Source organism: Pyrus communis, chromosome 6 (genome assembly GCF_041283825.1).
Source record: "Pyrus communis isolate YQ-2024b chromosome 6, ASM4128382v1, whole genome shotgun sequence".
Classification (NCBI taxonomy): domain Eukaryota; kingdom Viridiplantae; phylum Streptophyta; class Magnoliopsida; order Rosales; family Rosaceae; genus Pyrus; species Pyrus communis.
The window spans coordinates 20,923,481-20,941,250 of record NC_142570.1 but is presented as its reverse complement, the minus strand read 5'-3'; the positions used below and the strand labels follow the sequence as shown (position 1 = coordinate 20,941,250).

Genomic DNA, 17,770 nt, shown 5'->3' with positions numbered 1-17,770 from the left:
TACCTGAAGATTAGTTCTTTTAAGAGGTAACATATACATAATTCTAATATGATTCACCATTCTCAGGTTCCATCAAGCCAGCGACATGTGTATTTTTCCTGGTCTGAAGCTGATGGGAGAGAGCACCGTATACAGAACAAGGCAATTACTAGGCTGAGAGAGCTCCCATCATACAATTCTGCATTGAATGATAGATTTGTTAAACACAACATCAACTTTTCTAAGATTTGGAGCAGCGAACAAGAATCCAGAAGTCGATGCATGTTGTGCAGAAAACAGGTGATTTATTGTTCACGTTACCTTGTTTCCATTTTTAGTACTTTTCTTGTTATCTGGTCAAGATTTGGCAGCTTATGGTTTTCTAGTCTCAGATGAATAACTGTTTTATATATTTAGGTTCCCGAAGATGATGTAATATGTAGCATTTGGAGACCCATCTGTCCTGACGGGTAATTATGATCGATTTTCTACTTTCTATTTTTCTTGAAAACATTAATGTTCATTGCATTTTATATTTTGGTCTCTGACTTCAAATGCATCTTTCTATGTATCAATCAAAGAGCCTATAATTCACGTGAATGCTCTGTTGCATCAGTTAGAGGCGCTGTTTCTTTTTCTTTTTTTCCTAAAATATTTATCTGCAATGTTGACATTTACTGTAAAAAAAAAAACCCCAAATTTCTACCAAGACATGATTAGCTAGGATACTTTTAAAGGCTCTTTGTCCCACTGGCATGTTGAAAAGAGCTGTTCCTAGACGTTTCTCTAGCTGAGCTAAAAGCTTATGGTATATCACTGGTTTAATGCCCTACGCCTAGGGCTCCATCCTACTCTCCCCCAATCAAAGGAGAAAAAGTTGAGAAAAGACGAAAGGGGCCATATATGGTTCTCTTTAGCCTTTTATATAATGTGATTTACAAAAAAGAAAAACATGTCTCAAGTGTTTCTGCTAAGATGAAAGTCTTTGTTTATACCCCATATTCTAATGAAAGTAGAACCGTGCTTCAATTCATTTACTAGTTCAACATTTCAGTCTCCTGAAATTATGCATTTCACTACCAGATGTTACTAACTTGCTCGTTGTCATTGTGAAAATTGATGAGTGGTTTTTTTATTTTCAGCTATGTCTCGATTGGTGATATTGCTCACATTGGCAGCCATCCTCCAAACGTTGCTGCTGTTTATTGCAAGATTGACAGATTGTTTGCACTTCCAGTTGGTTATGACTTGGTAAGAAGTTATAGTCACTAGTAGACTTACATCCTAGTTAGGTTAGTCTTATGAGGATTAATAGAACTTTTTAGGTCGCATCTTTTTTTTATTTTTTGTTATATCTGTGGTTTCCCTTAATGGCATGCCTCTCAATATGCTCCTGAAAAATGGAGACGAATTGTTGAAACAGAGTGTTTTCTTGTTCCTTCATACAAATTGTAGCTATTGATGATCAACTTAATCATCATTAGGATTCAGTAGAAAGCTGTATGTTTTCTTTTCATATATAAGGCAGATCACGTGTGGAATAGTCGAGAGCGTTTCATTTTTATTACATAATAACGATTGGAATGAAAGTAGGGGATATTGGAATCGTCATCATAAACCATTCACTCATTTTCAAACTGCTTTTAAACCTTGTAATCTTGATCTGGCTCATGGTTAAGTTTGCGATTTTTGTTCATATATTAATAACCTTCCTTTGTTCATAAATTGATAACCTCCATACGTACATATGCAGGTATGGAGGAACTGCCTGGAGGACTATGCAGCACCGGTATCAATTTGGCATCCTCGGGCTCCAGAGGGATATGTGTCTCCCGGATGCATTGCTGTGCCTAGTTTTATTGAGCCAGAACTTGATATAGCGTATTGTGTGGCTGAATCACTTGCTGAAGAGGCGGAATTCGAAGGGCAAAGGGTTTGGTCTGCTCCAGATTCTTACCCCTGGGCGTGTCACATTTATCAAGTCCAAAGCGACGCACTTCACCTTGTGGCTCTAAGGCAAACCAAGGAAGAATCTGGCTGGAAACCTATGAGGGTTCTTAACGATCCGCGGCCTCTATTGGAATCACTAGAAGAGAACTGAAATGTGAGTTTATATTGTAAAGGCCCTTTCCAGATTTTGCTGGTTAGAAAAGGGCTCTATCATGCTTCAAAAATTCCGTCCTTGTACAGTGCTTGCTGTAGAGCATATTGTCGCTCGTATAGCGTTGGATGCAATTTGTATCACCATTGTTGATGTTTTGCTCAAGGTGCTAATTATAGATCAACAGATTGTGTGTGTAATTTCATTGTGGTAATTAGAATCATCACCTGGGAACCGAATATCGTGCGCCTGCGATTGGATTCTGGTGAGTCAAATGAAAAATTTATACCTGTATGCAGGTCTGGGCTCTGGCCTTACCCTTTCTTCTCTTTATTGCAAGTTAATTTGTTGCATGATTCCCGACAAAGGCATGAAAGATCTTTTTGTGTTTGTTTGTTTCTTCTCAAGGGAGAGAGGCTAAAAGCGGTTTCAAATAATAGAAAGTGTGTCTATAAGAGTTAGAAACTCCAAAGATCAGTTCTCGAAATGATGGACTGCCGTAATAAAGTCACTAACTAGTCTCTTTTTTAGTAAAGAGAAGCCCTAATATATGGGAAAATTGTCCTTTTTTTAATTCTTTCTTTCTGCTCATTGTTTACACTTGGTTGTGAATTTTCAACCAATTGCCTATTAGTTATCAAGTCCCTTTTGGATTTCAGTTTCATTGTAATTTGTTGGGGTTCTCCTCATGAATTGAGACATAGGTGAATCGGATATGAGAAGTGAGAACGTCGAACAGTAAGGTTTTCATAACCTCCACAAGTATAAGATTCTTTAGACTAAGTGCAAAATGCCTTGGCAATTGAAAACTATTATTGAGGACATTAGATTACTTTCCAGACCTTGGCTCCTGTCTTCCGAAAGGGGAATTTTTTTTTTGTTGATGTCGTTAGAACACTCCATTAATGACACTCCATTCATAATACTTATATTTGGAATGTTTCCAGATCCATTTAGTTCGATTTCATCTTACACCATTACCATCACTTCCGATCTCACCTCTATATTATAGTATATTAAATTAAACGGATCTTAAAAGGTACCTATTAACAACTCAATAAATTAATTTACTACCTTGAGTTTGGAGTATTTCAGATATTATTATGAATAGCCAATAAAGTAAATGTTTCTCATCAAAACTTCAGTCGGTATATGAAAACACACGCAACATGTAGATGTTATTTTGGTTAATTTCAAACACAGATATTATTTTGGTATATGAAAACACACGCAACTAGATATACGACTCCCATCTATCATCCATGCAACGCAGCATTGGTCGAAGAAAAGCCAAAAATCCTGGAATGGGGACATCTTCTCATCACCGGGTTGCAGGTGGTGCGAATAGGATGGGAATGGTCGCAGTGACGGATCCAGGATTTCAAGATCAGGAGGTCGCAAGATAAAAGTTCAAAAAAAAAAAAAATATTAGACTAGTTTGATTCTATATCACTATTTTTTATTAAATTTGGTTCATTAAATAATCAAAATTAATCAATCACATCAAGTGGCCAGTGGTAACTGGTAAGGGCGCATATTTCGGCTCTCAAAATACAAAAAACAAGGAGGTCCCGAGTTCGAGGCTCTAAGTTGGTGAGTTTACTTGACTGTGGCCAAGAGAAAGCTGAAATGTCTCTATGAGTCTTCTAGGCCTTTAGAAGGAATGGATAATCGTGGCTTGTCACTAGTTGTCCCGCTTTCAAAAAAAAAAAAAAAAAAAAAAAAAAATCAAGATTAATCTCAAAGGTAATAAAACCATGGCTTGTCACTAGTTGTCCCGCTTTCAAAAAAAAAAAAAAAAAAAAAAAAATCAAGATTAATCTCAAAGGTAATAAAACCAACAAATTCTCCTCAGCAACATAACACATCAATTAATGACTTTACAAAGATGAAATTTGTTAATGTAACATATATATTACAATTGGAAGTTGAGACTAGATTCTAGGATTACAAAACTTAAATGAATTTGGAAGAAATAAAATTAGGCAGTTAGAGGTGGTGGAATGGGAAATGGTGCTAGGGGATGGGGTAACTTGAGTTTAAAGTTGGGAGGTTGCGACGATTTGGAGGATTAAAATAAAAATTAGAAACCTTTTCTTCTTCGTTATAAGCACTACTGCATGCACATCCATGGAAGCAACAAGCTTCTCCGCTGCACCTGCTTAAATTGTTGAAAGGTCCCGAAAGTCGATTACAAGTGTTTCTTCGAACTTCCGAAAAGGTTCGGGACCTCCCAGGACAAATCGATTGTGAGAGGGAGGCGTGCGCGAGCCGCCAGAACTTTCCCAAAAACAATAAAAAATGCGGAGTCGTTGAAGCGACTAAGTTTGAATACTCCAGAGTTCAGGGCTTAATGGAAAGACATCAAATCCAAGACAAGTGAAAGCAGCAAAGACTTTGTTAACCGCATGCTCAATTGATAATGCCATCCCCAGCACTACTACTTCTCTCTTATCCTAAATCAACCAAAGCCCAGAAAACCCCCCCTTTTTTTTTTTTTTTTTTTAGTTGAGCGATATTGTCCCCCGCTGTCATGTAAGGGCATCATTTTTCTTCATCACTGTGGTAGAGGGCCATCTGCTAGCCAAGAAAACTTATAATTCCTGAAATATTTTCTGATCCACGAAAATGCGGTGTCATCTAACACACATAGACCAAACACAACCCTAACACAACCCTAGCTAGCTTGTTTGTGGGGTTTTCTCTACACTGTTCAAAACAAAACCACCCAATGCTTATCACACCAAATTATAGATATAGGCCCGACGTTTCGTTTCTTTTTTCACAGATAAACAAGCATTTGAAAGAAAAAGAAGAATAGAATACCTACAGATATTCGATAATGCTACCCAATGTTTTAAAAGGCTAACGTGAAGGCGTTTGTGGATAATTCCGCCTAGGTGAAAGTCTTGAGGCTTAAGGCGAAGGTTTAAGGGACTTAAATAATTGGGAAATGTTGTGGGTATAATTGGGGACAGTTGTGGGTTACTTAAAAAAAAAAAAAACATGGGACTATTGTGGGTTATAAAAAAAAATAAACTTGGCAAAAATAACGTTGTTTTAGGCCAAGTCATTTAAAAAAAATTAAAGAATTGTCTAAAACCACATTGTTTTAGACCAAGTCTTTAGAAAAAGAAAAAAAAAAAAATCTTCTTGACAATCATCTTCTTCCCGAAGATGCCGTCGCACTATTACAGTTACCCAGAGGATAGAGCCCTTCAACTTCAATTTGAAATCGCTAATGGATCTGGGAATGCCCAGTCAACCTTGAACAAATGGTGTAAATCCGAAGCTGTGTAGGCACACCTCAGATTTTTTTTTTTTTTTTCCTGAACAAATGGTATTATATACACGAGCGTGAGAATGAGCTTAACCTCACAATGACCTATAAAAAATGTGGTTCAATTTTGAATTTGGCAAGAATCGAACCTAAGACTTTTCACTTACAAAAAAAGAAGAATACCGTTAGACTGTGGTACTAAGTGACCGTTTGATGCTAGCAATTATATTCTAGATCTTTAGAAGAGTGGTATGGAGCCGCATTTCATTATTAACGTACAATGAAAAGCTTAAAACATGCACAACCAAAACCATACAACAGGTCATAAAAAGTTTGACCCGCTCAGGCAATTACATTCTAGACAAGGGAATCAATTGAAACAAAAGCTTCAGTTCCCTCACTTCACGCGGGTTTAACGGTAAATGAACAAAACTTTAGATGCAAAACATGGAAAATGACAGTTTTTGGTCCAAAAATATCAGACGAGATGAATCATCAGTTGAAGATATTTTCATCTTTAGAGAGAGGAGCTCAAGATATATCAAAATATCACAAGTGCTAGCTCAAGATATTTTAATTAGATAAGAATATCCAACCAGGATTCCTGCATGAATGCTTGCAGCTTCAAGTGTGTTAAGCATACTAAAATATCTATAATCTATCCAAATCTTATGACTAATATACCCTTGAAAGTTGTTCCATAAGTCAAGGCCAAAAACACAGGAGAAACAAAACCAGTACAAATTAAAGGTGGTTCAAATTTTTTAATTAGTTTTAAAATTTTCACCAGAAAATTGTAGCAATAGTTCTTTAATTGAATTAGAGCAATACTCCTTTAATTTCAACCCAATTGGAGTGTTGGTCATTTAATTCATCAAAATGTGATGCTATGGTCATTTTCGTCAATTTGGTTAGAACTTCCATTAAAATGACTCATGATTGAAGGACCATTACTACAATTGGATTAAAGTTAAGGGATCATTTCTCTAATTAGGTTAAAGTTGAGGAACCACTCCAATTGGATTAAAGTTAAGGACAATTTTCACTTTTGTTTTCTATATTTCTACCTTGATTTGGCCTCACGTGCATAGCACGTGACTCATTCATTTTGACAGAAGTTTTGACAAAGTTGATGAAAAGATCATAGCTGCATGTTTTTATAAGTTAAGAGACAAATAATTATAAATTTTTAGTTAAAACATCATTGCTCTAATTTAATTAACTTTGAGAAGACGATTGCTACAATTTACTTCCAACGTAAACGCCAAAGTTCCTTGTAACCTAAAAGGAAATTCACATTTTCCTGGAAATTGTAAGAATGGAAATTGTATGGAGAAAATGACTTTGAAAAAGTGAGCTGAGTGAAACCAACAAATAAAATAAAATATGAGCTGAGCTGCTTTGATCTCTGGCACTTTTTCTCTTTTCAACTGGACCCCACCAAACCTGCCATTCCTCAAGACGGAATTTATTTTTATAAATAAGGACGCAACCCCTTCTTCCATCTCTCTTCCCTCCCTTCCATTCAAAAACCCAAAACACACTTCAGAAAATACAATGACGTTAACTCTCCGTTCTTCAACTTCGTTAGTCAATCTTAAAGACCATAAGGGCCTTAAAACATCTGAAGACTCCCCCGGCACGATATGCTTTGCGCAAATCAAGCCATCATGCCGTCTCCGGGCAAAGAGTTCAATGCAAGAAACACGGCTCTTGCACGAGAACAACTTAATGACCATCTCTGATGGAAGGAGAGAGTTGCTTCATGCACTACCCAATATTGCTCACACCAGCACTGACAACAAGGTGCCTGTTTACGTGATGCTTCCGCTAGACACGGTTAGTCACAGAGGGCATTTGAATAAGCCGAGAGCAATGAATGCAAGTTTGGTGGCCCTGAAGCAAGCAGGGGTTGAAGGAGTTGTGGTGGATGTATGGTGGGGATTGGTGGAGGAGGACGGACCTTCCAAGTACAACTGGGAAGGTTATGCCGAGATTGTGCAGATGGTGCAAAAGCATGGCATGAAGATCCAAGTCGTCATGTCTTTTCATCAGTGCGGAGGAAATGTTGGAGACTCATGCAGGTGTGTTTGGTGGTTCTAATTGCAGTATATTATGTTTAATGTTCTCTATAACTTACACAACACAAACAGCCATGTTATTGTCTTTTTAATGGAACATGCTTAACATAAAAGTGCTTATGAGCAGAAAGTGCTTTCTATGTTTTTGCCCAGAGTTTGATCTAACTCCGCCTAGTGTGGATTTATGCAGCGATTCACTAATTAAAGCACAAATTTTATGAATTTTCAGCATTCCTTTACCTCCATGGGTGCTTGAAGAAGTCAGCAAGAACCCTGACCTTGTTTACACAGACAAATCAGGCAGGGGGCATCCTGAGTACATATCCTTGCGATGTGATTCATTGCCTGTTCTCGGAGGAAGAACTCCATTCAGGTCTACACCGATTACATGAGGAGCTTCCACGACAGATTCATTGACTACTTGGGCGACGTTATTGTGGTAATTATCTGCAGCAAACATGTTATAACTCAGCTTTATGCTATTATTTTTGTAGTAGGAATTCAAAAGTTCAAACAACTAGACATAAAGAGACCTTTGCCAGTGTCCGACCGGAAAAATAAAAAAGATTTTCAAACAGTGGAAAACTAATTTGGGCTAGGACAAGCTGGCATCATTCGACGAATGTCAACATCCGTCTCAAATTACAAGGGACTTGTTTCAAAGTTGGAAACTCAATTCCAATTACTTGTACAGGAAATTCAAGTAGGCATGGGTCCTTGTGGGGAGCTCAGATATCCAGCTTATCCAGAAAGTAACGAACTTGGAGGTTTCCTGGAATCGGGTAATTCCAATGTCATGACAAGGTAATTATTCTGAACAGAAGCCATTTTTCCAGTTCTGCTGACCAATTCATTGACCCTAAACCGAATCACATCATATTTCGATAATTTTTTTTTGTGATATTCGTTATTCCTAAACAAGTTTTTATTTCATGCAGTACATGAGAGCTTCCTTGGAAGCATCAGCAGAGGCACTGGGGAAGAGAGATTGGGGAAGAAGTGGACCCCATGACTCCGGCCAGTACAATCAATTTCCTGAAGACACCGGATTTTTCAAAAGAGATGGAACATGGAACATTGAGTACGGACAATTCTTCCTGGAATGGTACTCCGGAAAGCTACTAAGACACGGAGATAGAATATTGTCAGCTGCGAAAGGAGTATTCCAAGGATCTGGAACTAAACTATCCGGAAAGATTGCTGGGATTCACTGGCACTACGGATCAAGATCACATGCGGCTGAATTAACTGCAGGCTGCTACTACTACACTAGACACAGAGATGGTTACGTACCGACAGCCAGGATGTTCAGCAAAAACATGGTTGTATTAAACTTCACCTGCATGGAAATGAAAGATAGAGTACAGCCTGAACATGCAAATTGCTCACCAGAAGGTCTAGTGAGGCAGGTAAAGATGGCGACCAAGAGTGCTGGAATTGACCTAGCAGGAGAAAATGCCCTGGAGAGGTATGACACTCGTGCGTTTCCACAAGTTTTAGCAACAAGCAGATCAGATTCTGGCAATGTACTAAGTGCATTTACATATCTCCGAATGAACAAGAGATTGTTCGAGGGAGATAACTGGAGGAACATGGTTGAATTTGTGAGAAGCGACCTTTTTGTTCGTTTTATCAAAGAGAAAGTCGAGAAAACCAAGGAAACTGTTCTTGTGTAAAGATGCTAGAAATTATTTGTTTCATTATTTTGTTCCATCACAAGCTTTTGTAATGTGTGATCTCACCTATACGATGGTTCAGTTTTTTAAATCGGATGAAATATATGGTGGAAACCTCTTGATGGTCATGTCCTGGCTGCTTCGACTAGAATGCACCTTCATTGTGAAGCAATTTGGTTTTGACAGTCAAAGTTTTATGGAATTAAGCTCTAATCCAACCTTTGATTTATGGAAAAGTTATGTCGGGATGCTAACTCTTTAACTAATTTTTTTGGTAAATCAACGACCGACTAGAGTTTACCTCCAAATCTGCGGCCAGGTACTAGATACTCACAACTCAGGTGTTTTCAATGTTTGTTTCAATCCTCAAATAGCATCCTTTGAAAGAAAAAAAAAATAAATAATAACCAAAGGCAAAAGTAATATATCCGTTAAATCTTGATGTTAAGTTTGTACAACCTTTCTACTTTAAAAAATATTTTCTTTTATTTTACTCTAATTTTTTATAAAATTGTTATCACATACTTACAAATTTAATTTACAATTGTGTAGATGTGCATAAATGAGGATAATTAGATTGACTTTTAAGGTTGTTAATTAGGACATAGGCTACTTGTGAGAGATTTTAAGTTCGATTCTCTCAAAACGTGAATTTGAACCATATTATTGCTAGCCTATTATGAGCCTAACCTCATCCTCTCCCCTTAATGTAGACAATAGTGTTTATTGAAAGAAAAAAAATGATAACCTAGCATGTATATTTGTTATCAAACTTGACTGATATCCACATATGTGTACTAATTGAAGTCAAGGATTGACCACATTAAGAATTATTATATTTGGTACTAGTTAGGTTTTTTTTAACATATCAAGATCCATTATTCATGCATTTTCATTCTCAAATTTTTTTTCTTTCTTTAAACATTAATTATTTAATTTTTAATTTTTTTTTTGGGTCAAACAATAGATTTTGTTAGATTAGATATTAAATTAGCTACCAATAGATGCTAAACCCACACCATCATGTAAGAATTCAACACTTTTTCACCAATATGGTAAATGACCACTTGCTTAATTCTTTAATTTTTTAGTCAGCATATTAAGTTTCATACATCAATCACTATTACAATAATTATTGACCTTCTTAAATTATGGTAATATATATAGTAGATTCTGATTAAATTTCAAATGTATCTTTCCTGGTATATATCACTGATATTTTTGGACTACTTATATATATCGTTTTTATATGTTCATGTATTTCAGATTTGATATAAACCAAAATCCTTTTTTTTTTTTTTTTTTGTTGCAGTTGGAGGTGAATTCTTGTCGTTCGATGATTTATCAAAAAACTAGTTAGAGACTTTCCATCTCGACTTAGCTTTCTGGTAAATCATGGATGCAATCAGAGCTTGATTCCGTGTATAAGTTAATTCTCAAGACCGAGCTTCTTAGTATTGAAGATGAATTTTAGTTGGTATTCTTGTACTTCACTTATCTAACTAGAGCTCAATTTTTTCAGGAAGCTATGACCAAACCATGAGAAGATCTCAACTGCGTACTAAAACCTGATTCAATACATGTATTTGAAATTAATTTTGCAAAAAAGGATCGATAAAGCGTTAGACTGATTATAATAATAAAGGATACAAACAGATTCTACATATTGTTTCAAAAGTGATCCATAAAAAAAAGGTCAATGAGGAATTGAGTTGATGGAGCATATTGATTTCTTTGAAGTTGTGTAGGCTGGGCTATGTTAACAAATATAATTATTAGGGGTATGACTAGTATTTTAAACAATTGTTTCCATATTTTTTGGTTGGACTTTACGTATATTTGTATTTTTACTCTCCTTGAAATGTATAAAAACTAGTAGAGTTACTCAAAATATTGTGTTTATTTTTATATGTAAGGCTCCCTTCTTATAGTTTTGGTTTTTTATTGCAAGTTAATTTGTTGCATGATTCTCAACAAAGGCATCAAAGATCTTTTTGTGTTTGTTTGTTTCTTTCAAGTAGGCCTTTTAATTATTTGACTATTTTCAAGTCCTGTGACAAAAAAATAAAGTTCTGTAGTTTATAAGGCTTAGTGTTTTTACACTATATATGTTGCATATGACACTCAAGGGAGAGAGGCTAAAAGTGGTTTCAAATAATCGAAAGTGTCTGTTAGAAACTCTAAAGATGATAGTCATGAAGAGGCTGAATGCCTCTAAGTCTTTCTGGTTTCTGAAAAGGTGGCTTACTGTAACAAAATTACCAACTAGTTCCATTTTTAGTAAAGAGAAAGCCTAATATATGTGAAAATTGTCCTTGTTTTCCTTCTGCTCATTGTTTTCACTTGGTTGTGAATTTTCAAGCAAGTGCCTATTAGTTAACAAGTCCCTTTTGGATTTCATTTTCCTTGTAATTTGTTGGGGTTCTCCTCATGAATTGGGACAAAGGTGAATCGGATATGAGAGTGTGAACGTCGAAGAGATAAGGTTTTCATAACCTCCACAAGAATACTTATGGTAGACTTATTAAGTACATGCCCACAAAAATCATCACACGAAAAAAAAAAAAAACCAAAAATCAACATCAAGATCTTAAAGATTCCAACTCATATTTTCTATTTTGGACAAAGTGCAAAACGCCCTGGCGATTGAAAACTATAATTGAGGACATTCTAGACCTTGGCTCGTATCTTCCGAAAAGCAAACTTTTTTGTTGATGTCGTTATTGGTTCTGAACACTCCATTAATAATACTTATATTTGGGATGTCTCTCAGATTCATTTAGTTTGATTTCTTCTTAAACCATCAACACTACTCTCAATCTTACCTCTATATTATAGTATATCCAATTAAATGAGTTTTAACGGATACCCATTAACAACCCAATAAATTAATTTACTACCTCGAGTTTGGAGCAATGCAGATATTATTATTAAGAGCCAATAAGGTAAATGTTTCTCATTAAAACTTCAGTCGGTATATGAAAACACACGCAACATGTAGAGGTTATTTTGGTTAATTTCAAACACAGGTGGGAACTAGGATATATGTACACAAATAGATATACGACTCCCACCTATCATCCATGCAAACGCGGCATTGGTCGAAAAAAGCCAAAATCCTGGAATGGGGACTTCTTCTCATCACGGGGTTGCCGGTGGTGCGACTAGGATGGGAATGGCCGTATACGCCTCTTCCTCACATCTACTCATCACGTGATGAGTACAGATGATGCGGTTGTGAGAGGGAGGCGTACATGAACGGCCAAAACTTTCCCAAAAACAATAAAAAATGCGGAGTCGTAGCGAATAAGTTTGAATACTCTAGAGTTGAGGGCATAATGGAAAGACATAAAATCCAAGACAAGTGAAAGCAGCAAAGACATTGTTGGAAACCACATGCTCAATTGCTAATTTTGTAAACCGGCTTTTTTTTGTTTTTGTTTTTGTTTTTTTATTTTTTGTTTTGGGAGTTAGAGTGATATTGTCGTTAAGTTAGAAATTAGTTTGCAACTGATGGGATTCGAACTCCGGCCGTCATGCAAGGACATCATTTCTCTCCACCAATGTGGTAGAGGGCCACCTGCTAGCCAAGAAAACTTAAAATTCCTGAGATATTTTCTGATCCACAAAAATGCGGTGTCGTCTAACACACATAGACCAAACACAACCCTAGCTAGCTTGTTTGTGGGTTTTCTCTACACTGTTCAAAACAAAACCACCCAATGCTTATCACACCAAATTATAGACATAGGCCCGACGTTTCGTTTGTTTTTTTCACAGATAAACAAGCATTTGAAAAAGAAAAAGAAGAATAGAATACCTACAGATATTCGTTCATGCTAGCCAATGTTTTAAAAGGCAAAGGTAAAGGCCTAGGCAAGGTGTTTATGGATAGCCCCGTTTAGATGAAAGTTTTGAGGTGTAAGGTGAAGCCTTAAGGAACCTAAATAATTGGGGACTGTTATGAGTATAATTGGGGATAGCCGTGGATTATTAAAAAAAAATGAAAAAACAAGGGACTATTGTGTGTTATAAAAAAAATAGACTTGGCGAAAACGATGTTGTTTTGGGCCAAATCATTTAAAAAAATTAAAAAATTGTCTAAAATGATGTCGTTTTAGACAAAGTCTTTAGAAAAAAGAAAAAGAAAATCTTCTTCTTTATGGTCATCTTCTTCTTGAAGATGCTGTTGCACTGTTACAGTTAACTAGAGGATAGAGCCCTTCGACTTCAATTTTAGATTGTTGATCGATTTGGGAACGCCCAATCAACCGCCTTCAGCCGTCTAGGCAAGTTTTCGCCTATTCGCATTGGGCATATAATCACTCCTGTCCCACCTCTGAAGTCGCCTAGGCACACCTAGGATGTTTTTATTTTTTATTTTTTGAATAAACGATGGAATGAGCTTAACCTCACAATAAACTATTAAAAAATGTGGTTCAATTTTGCCTTTGACGAGAATCGAACCTAAGACCTCTCACTTACAAGAAAAGAAGAATACCACTAAACTGTGGTACTAAGTGACCGCTTGATGCTAGCAATTACATTCTAGATCTTTAGAAGAGTGGTATGGAGCCGCATTTCATTATTAACGTACAATAAAAAGCTTAAAACATGCACAACCAAAACCATACAACAGTTCATAAACAGTTTGATGTGCTCCAGCAATTACATTCTAGACAAGGGAAGCAATCGAAACAAAAGCTTTAGTTCCATCACTTCACGCGGGTTTAATGATAAATGAACAAAACTTAGATGCAAAACATGGAAAATGACAGATTTTGGTCCAAAAATATCAGACGAGATGAATCATCAGTTGAAGATATTTTCATCTTTAGAGAGAGGAGCTCAAGATATATCAAAATATCACAAGAGCTAGCTCAAGATATTTTAATCGCATAAGAATATCCAACAAAGATTCATGCATGAATGCTTGCGGCTTCAAGTGTGTTAAGCATACTAAAATATTTATAATCTATCCAAATCTTATGACTAATATACCCTTGAAAGTTGTCCCATAAGTCAAGGCCAAAAACACAGGAGAAACAAAACCAGTACAAATTAAAGGCGGTTCAAAAATTTTAATTAGTTTTAAAATTTCCACATGTACTACAATTTAAGAGAAAATTGTAGCAATGATCCCTTAACTTTAACGTAATTGGAGCGTTTGGTCTTTTAACTCATCAAAATGTGTAGCTATGGTCATTTTCGTCAACTTCGTCATAACCTCTGTTGACATGACTTGCGGTTGAAGAACCATTACTACAATTGGATTAAAGCTGAGGGATCATTTTTCTAATTAGATTAAAGTTGAGGAACCACTCCGATTAAATTAAAGTTAAGAACAATTTTCACTTTTGTTTTCTATATTTCTACCTTGATTTAGCCTCACGTACATGGTACGTAACTCATTTTTACAAAAGTTCTAATGAAGTGATAAAAAAGACTATAGCTGTATGTTTTTATGAGTTAAAAGATCAATGATTATGAATTTTTAATTAAAAAATCATTATTTTAATTTAATTAATATTAAGAGACCACTGCTATAATTTGCTTCCAATTTAAACGCCAAAGTTCCATGTAACCAAAAAGGAAATTCACATTTTCCTGGAAATTGTAAGAATGGAAGAGGTGTAACCACGTATGGAGAAAATGACTGAAAAAAAGTGCGCTGAGTCGGACCAACAAATAAAATAAAATATGAGCTGAGCTGCTTTGACCTCTTACACTTTTGTTTTCTATATTTCTCCTTTGATTTAGCCTTGTGTACATTGCAAGTAACTCATTTTGACAGAAATTTTGATAAAGTTGATAATAAAAAAATCATAGCTGCATGTTTTTATAAGTTAAAAGATCAATGATTATGAATTTTTAATTAAAAAAATCATTATTCCAATTCAGTTAACGTTAAGAGACCACTGTTACAATTTGCTTCCAATTTAAACGCCAAATTCCGTGTGACCAAAAAGGAAATTCACATTTTCCTGGAAATTGTAAGAATGGACGAGGTGCAACCACGTATAGAGAAAATGACTGAACAAAGTGAGCTGAGCTGCTTTGATCTCTTGCACTTTTTATCATTTCAACTGGATCCCACCAAACCGGCCATTCCTCAAGAGGGAATTTAATTTTATAAATAAGCACGCAACCCCTTCATCCATTCTCATCATTTTTTCTCTCTTCCCTTCCCTTCCATTCAAAACCCAAAACACAATTCAGAAAATACAATGACGTTAACTCTCCGTTCTTCAACTTCGTTCGTCAATCTTAAAGACCATAAGGGCCTTAAAACCTCCGGCGACTCCCCCGGCACGATATGCTTTGCGCAAATCAAGCCATCATGCTGTGTCCGGGCAAAGAGTTCAATGCAAGAAACACGGCTCTTGCACGAGAACTTAATGACCATCTCTGATGGAAGGAGAGAGTTGCTTCATGCACTCCCAGGTATTGCTCACACCAGCTCCGACAACAAGGTGCCTGTGTACGTGATGCTTCCGCTTGATACGGTGAGTCACGGAGGGCATTTGAATAAGCCGAGAGCAATGAATGCGAGTTTGATGGCCCTGAAGCAAGCAGGGGTTGAAGGAGTTATGGTGGATGTGTGGTGGGGATTGGTGGAGGAGGACGGACCTTCCAAGTACAACTGGGAAGGGTATGCCGAGCTTGTGCAGATGGTGCAAAAGCACGGCATGAAGATCCAAGTCGTCATGTCTTTTCATCAGTGCGGAGGAAATGTTGGAGACTCATGCAGGTGTGTTTGGTGGTTCTAATTGCAGTATATTATGTTTAATGTTCTCTATAACTTACACAACACAAACAGCCATGTTATTAGATTTTTAATGGAACATGCTTAACATAAAAGTGCTTATGAGCAGAAAGTGCTTTCTATGTTTTTGCCCAGAGTTTGATCTAACTCCGCCTAGTGTGGATTTATGCAGCGATTCACTAATTAAAGCACAAATTTTATGAATTTTCAGCATTCCTTTACCTCCATGGGTGCTTGAAGAAGTCAGCAAGAACCCTGACCTTGTTTACACAGACAAATCAGGCAGGAGGAATCCTGAGTACATATCCTTGGGATGTGATTCATTGCCTGTTCTCGGAGGAAGAACTCCCATTCAGGTCTACACCGATTACATGAGGAGCTTCCACGACAGATTCATTGACTACTTGGGCGACGTTATTGTGGTAATTATCTGCAACAAAAATGTTATAACTCAACTTTATGCTATTATTTTTGAAGTAGAAATTCAGAAGTTCAAAAAACTAGACATGAAGAGATTTTTGCCAACATTCGTCTCAAATTACAAGGGACTTGTTTCAAAGTTGGAAACTCAATTCCAATTACTTGCACAGGAAATTCAAGTAGGCATGGGTCCTTGTGGGGAGCTCAGATATCCAGCTTATCCAGAAAGCAACGGAACTTGGAGGTTTCCTGGAATCGGGGAATTCCAATGTTATGACAAGGTAATTATTCTGAATAGAAGCCTTTATTCCATTTCTGCTGACCAATTAAATGACCCTAAACCGAACCACATCATATATATTTCGATAATTTTTTTTTTTTTTGATATTCGTTATTCCTAAACAAGTTTTTATGCCATGCAGTACATGAGAGCTTCCTTGGAAGCATCAGCAGAGGCATTGGGGAAGAGAGATTGGGGAAGAAGTGGACCCCATGATTCCGGCCAGTACAATCAATTTCCTGAAGACACCGGATTTTTCAAAAGAGAGGGAACATGGAACACCGAGTATGGACAGTTCTTCCTGGAATGGTACTCCGGAAAGTTACTAAGACACGGAGATAGAATATTGTCAGCTGCGAAAGGAGTATTCCAAGGATCTGGAGCTAAACTATCCGGAAAGATTGCTGGGATTCACTGGCACTACGGATCAAGATCACATGCGGCTGAATTAACTGCAGGCTACTACAACACTAGACACAGAGATGGTTACGTACCAACAGCCAGGATGTTCAGCAAAAACATGGTTGTATTAAACTTCACCTGCATGGAAATGAAAGATAGAGAACAGCCTGAACACGCAAATTGCTCACCAGAAGGTCTGGTGAGGCAGGTAAAGATGGCGACCAAGAGTGCTGGAATTGACCTAGCAGGAGAAAATGCCCTGGAGAGGTATGACACTGGTGCGTTTGCACAAGTTTTAGCAACAAGCAGATCAGATTCCGGCAATTCACTAAGTGCATTTACATATCTCCGAATGAACAAGAGATTGTTCGAGGGGGATAACTGGAGGAACATGGTTGAATTTGTGAGAAGCATGGCAGAAGGTGGCCGGAACAGAAGTCTTTCAGAGTGCGACTCTACCGGAAGCGACCTCTTTGTTCGTTTTATCAAAGAGAAGAAAGTCGAGAAAACCAAGGAAACTGTTCTTGTGTAGAGATGCTAGAAATTGGTTGTTTCATTATTTTGTTCCATCACAAGCCTTTGTAGGGTGTGATCTCACCTATATGATCGTTCAGTCTTTTAAATTGGATGAAATATATGGTGGAAACCTCTTGATGGTCATGTCCTGGCTCTGCTTCAACTGGAATGCACCTTCATTGTGAAGCAACTTGGTTTTGACAGTCACAGTTTTATGGAATTAAGCTCTATTCCAACCGTTCATTTATCGAAAAGTTAAGTCGCTTTAA

At 36.9% G+C, this 17,770-nt stretch overlaps 2 protein-coding genes and 2 pseudogenes across 3 annotated transcripts in view; all 4 read left to right on the top strand.

The window, feature by feature from the left end:
• LOC137710397 (uncharacterized) overlaps positions 1–2,280 on the top strand; it is a 38,591-nt gene extending 36,311 nt beyond the window's left edge. The window contains exons 61-64 of the mRNA XM_068449400.2: positions 67–279; positions 397–449; positions 1,122–1,230; positions 1,733–2,280. Coding sequence (XP_068305501.2) covers positions 67–279; positions 397–449; positions 1,122–1,230; positions 1,733–2,080 — 723 coding nt within the window. The 3' untranslated portion in view covers positions 2,081–2,280. The remainder of the gene's footprint in view (positions 1–66; positions 280–396; positions 450–1,121; positions 1,231–1,732) is intronic.
• Positions 2,281–6,885: 4,605 nt separating this feature from the next.
• LOC137709939 (beta-amylase 3, chloroplastic-like) lies at positions 6,886–8,522 on the top strand (annotated as a pseudogene). The gene is made up of 4 exons (XR_015963682.1): positions 6,886–7,444; positions 7,671–7,880; positions 8,136–8,245; positions 8,380–8,522. The product of XR_015963682.1 is annotated as a beta-amylase 3, chloroplastic-like (transcript).
• Positions 8,450–9,117, top strand: LOC148696433 (beta-amylase 3, chloroplastic pseudogene; annotated as a pseudogene).
• Positions 9,118–15,225: 6,108 nt separating this feature from the next.
• On the top strand, positions 15,226–17,645 carry LOC137711112 (beta-amylase 3, chloroplastic). Its single transcript, XM_068450319.2, has 4 exons — positions 15,226–15,868; positions 16,095–16,305; positions 16,474–16,584; positions 16,726–17,645. Exons 1-4 carry the CDS (start codon positions 15,345–15,347, stop codon positions 17,515–17,517), a joined length of 1,638 nt encoding a protein of 545 aa, XP_068306420.2. The 5' UTR covers positions 15,226–15,344; the 3' UTR covers positions 17,518–17,645.
• Positions 17,646–17,770: the final 125 nt, after the last annotated feature.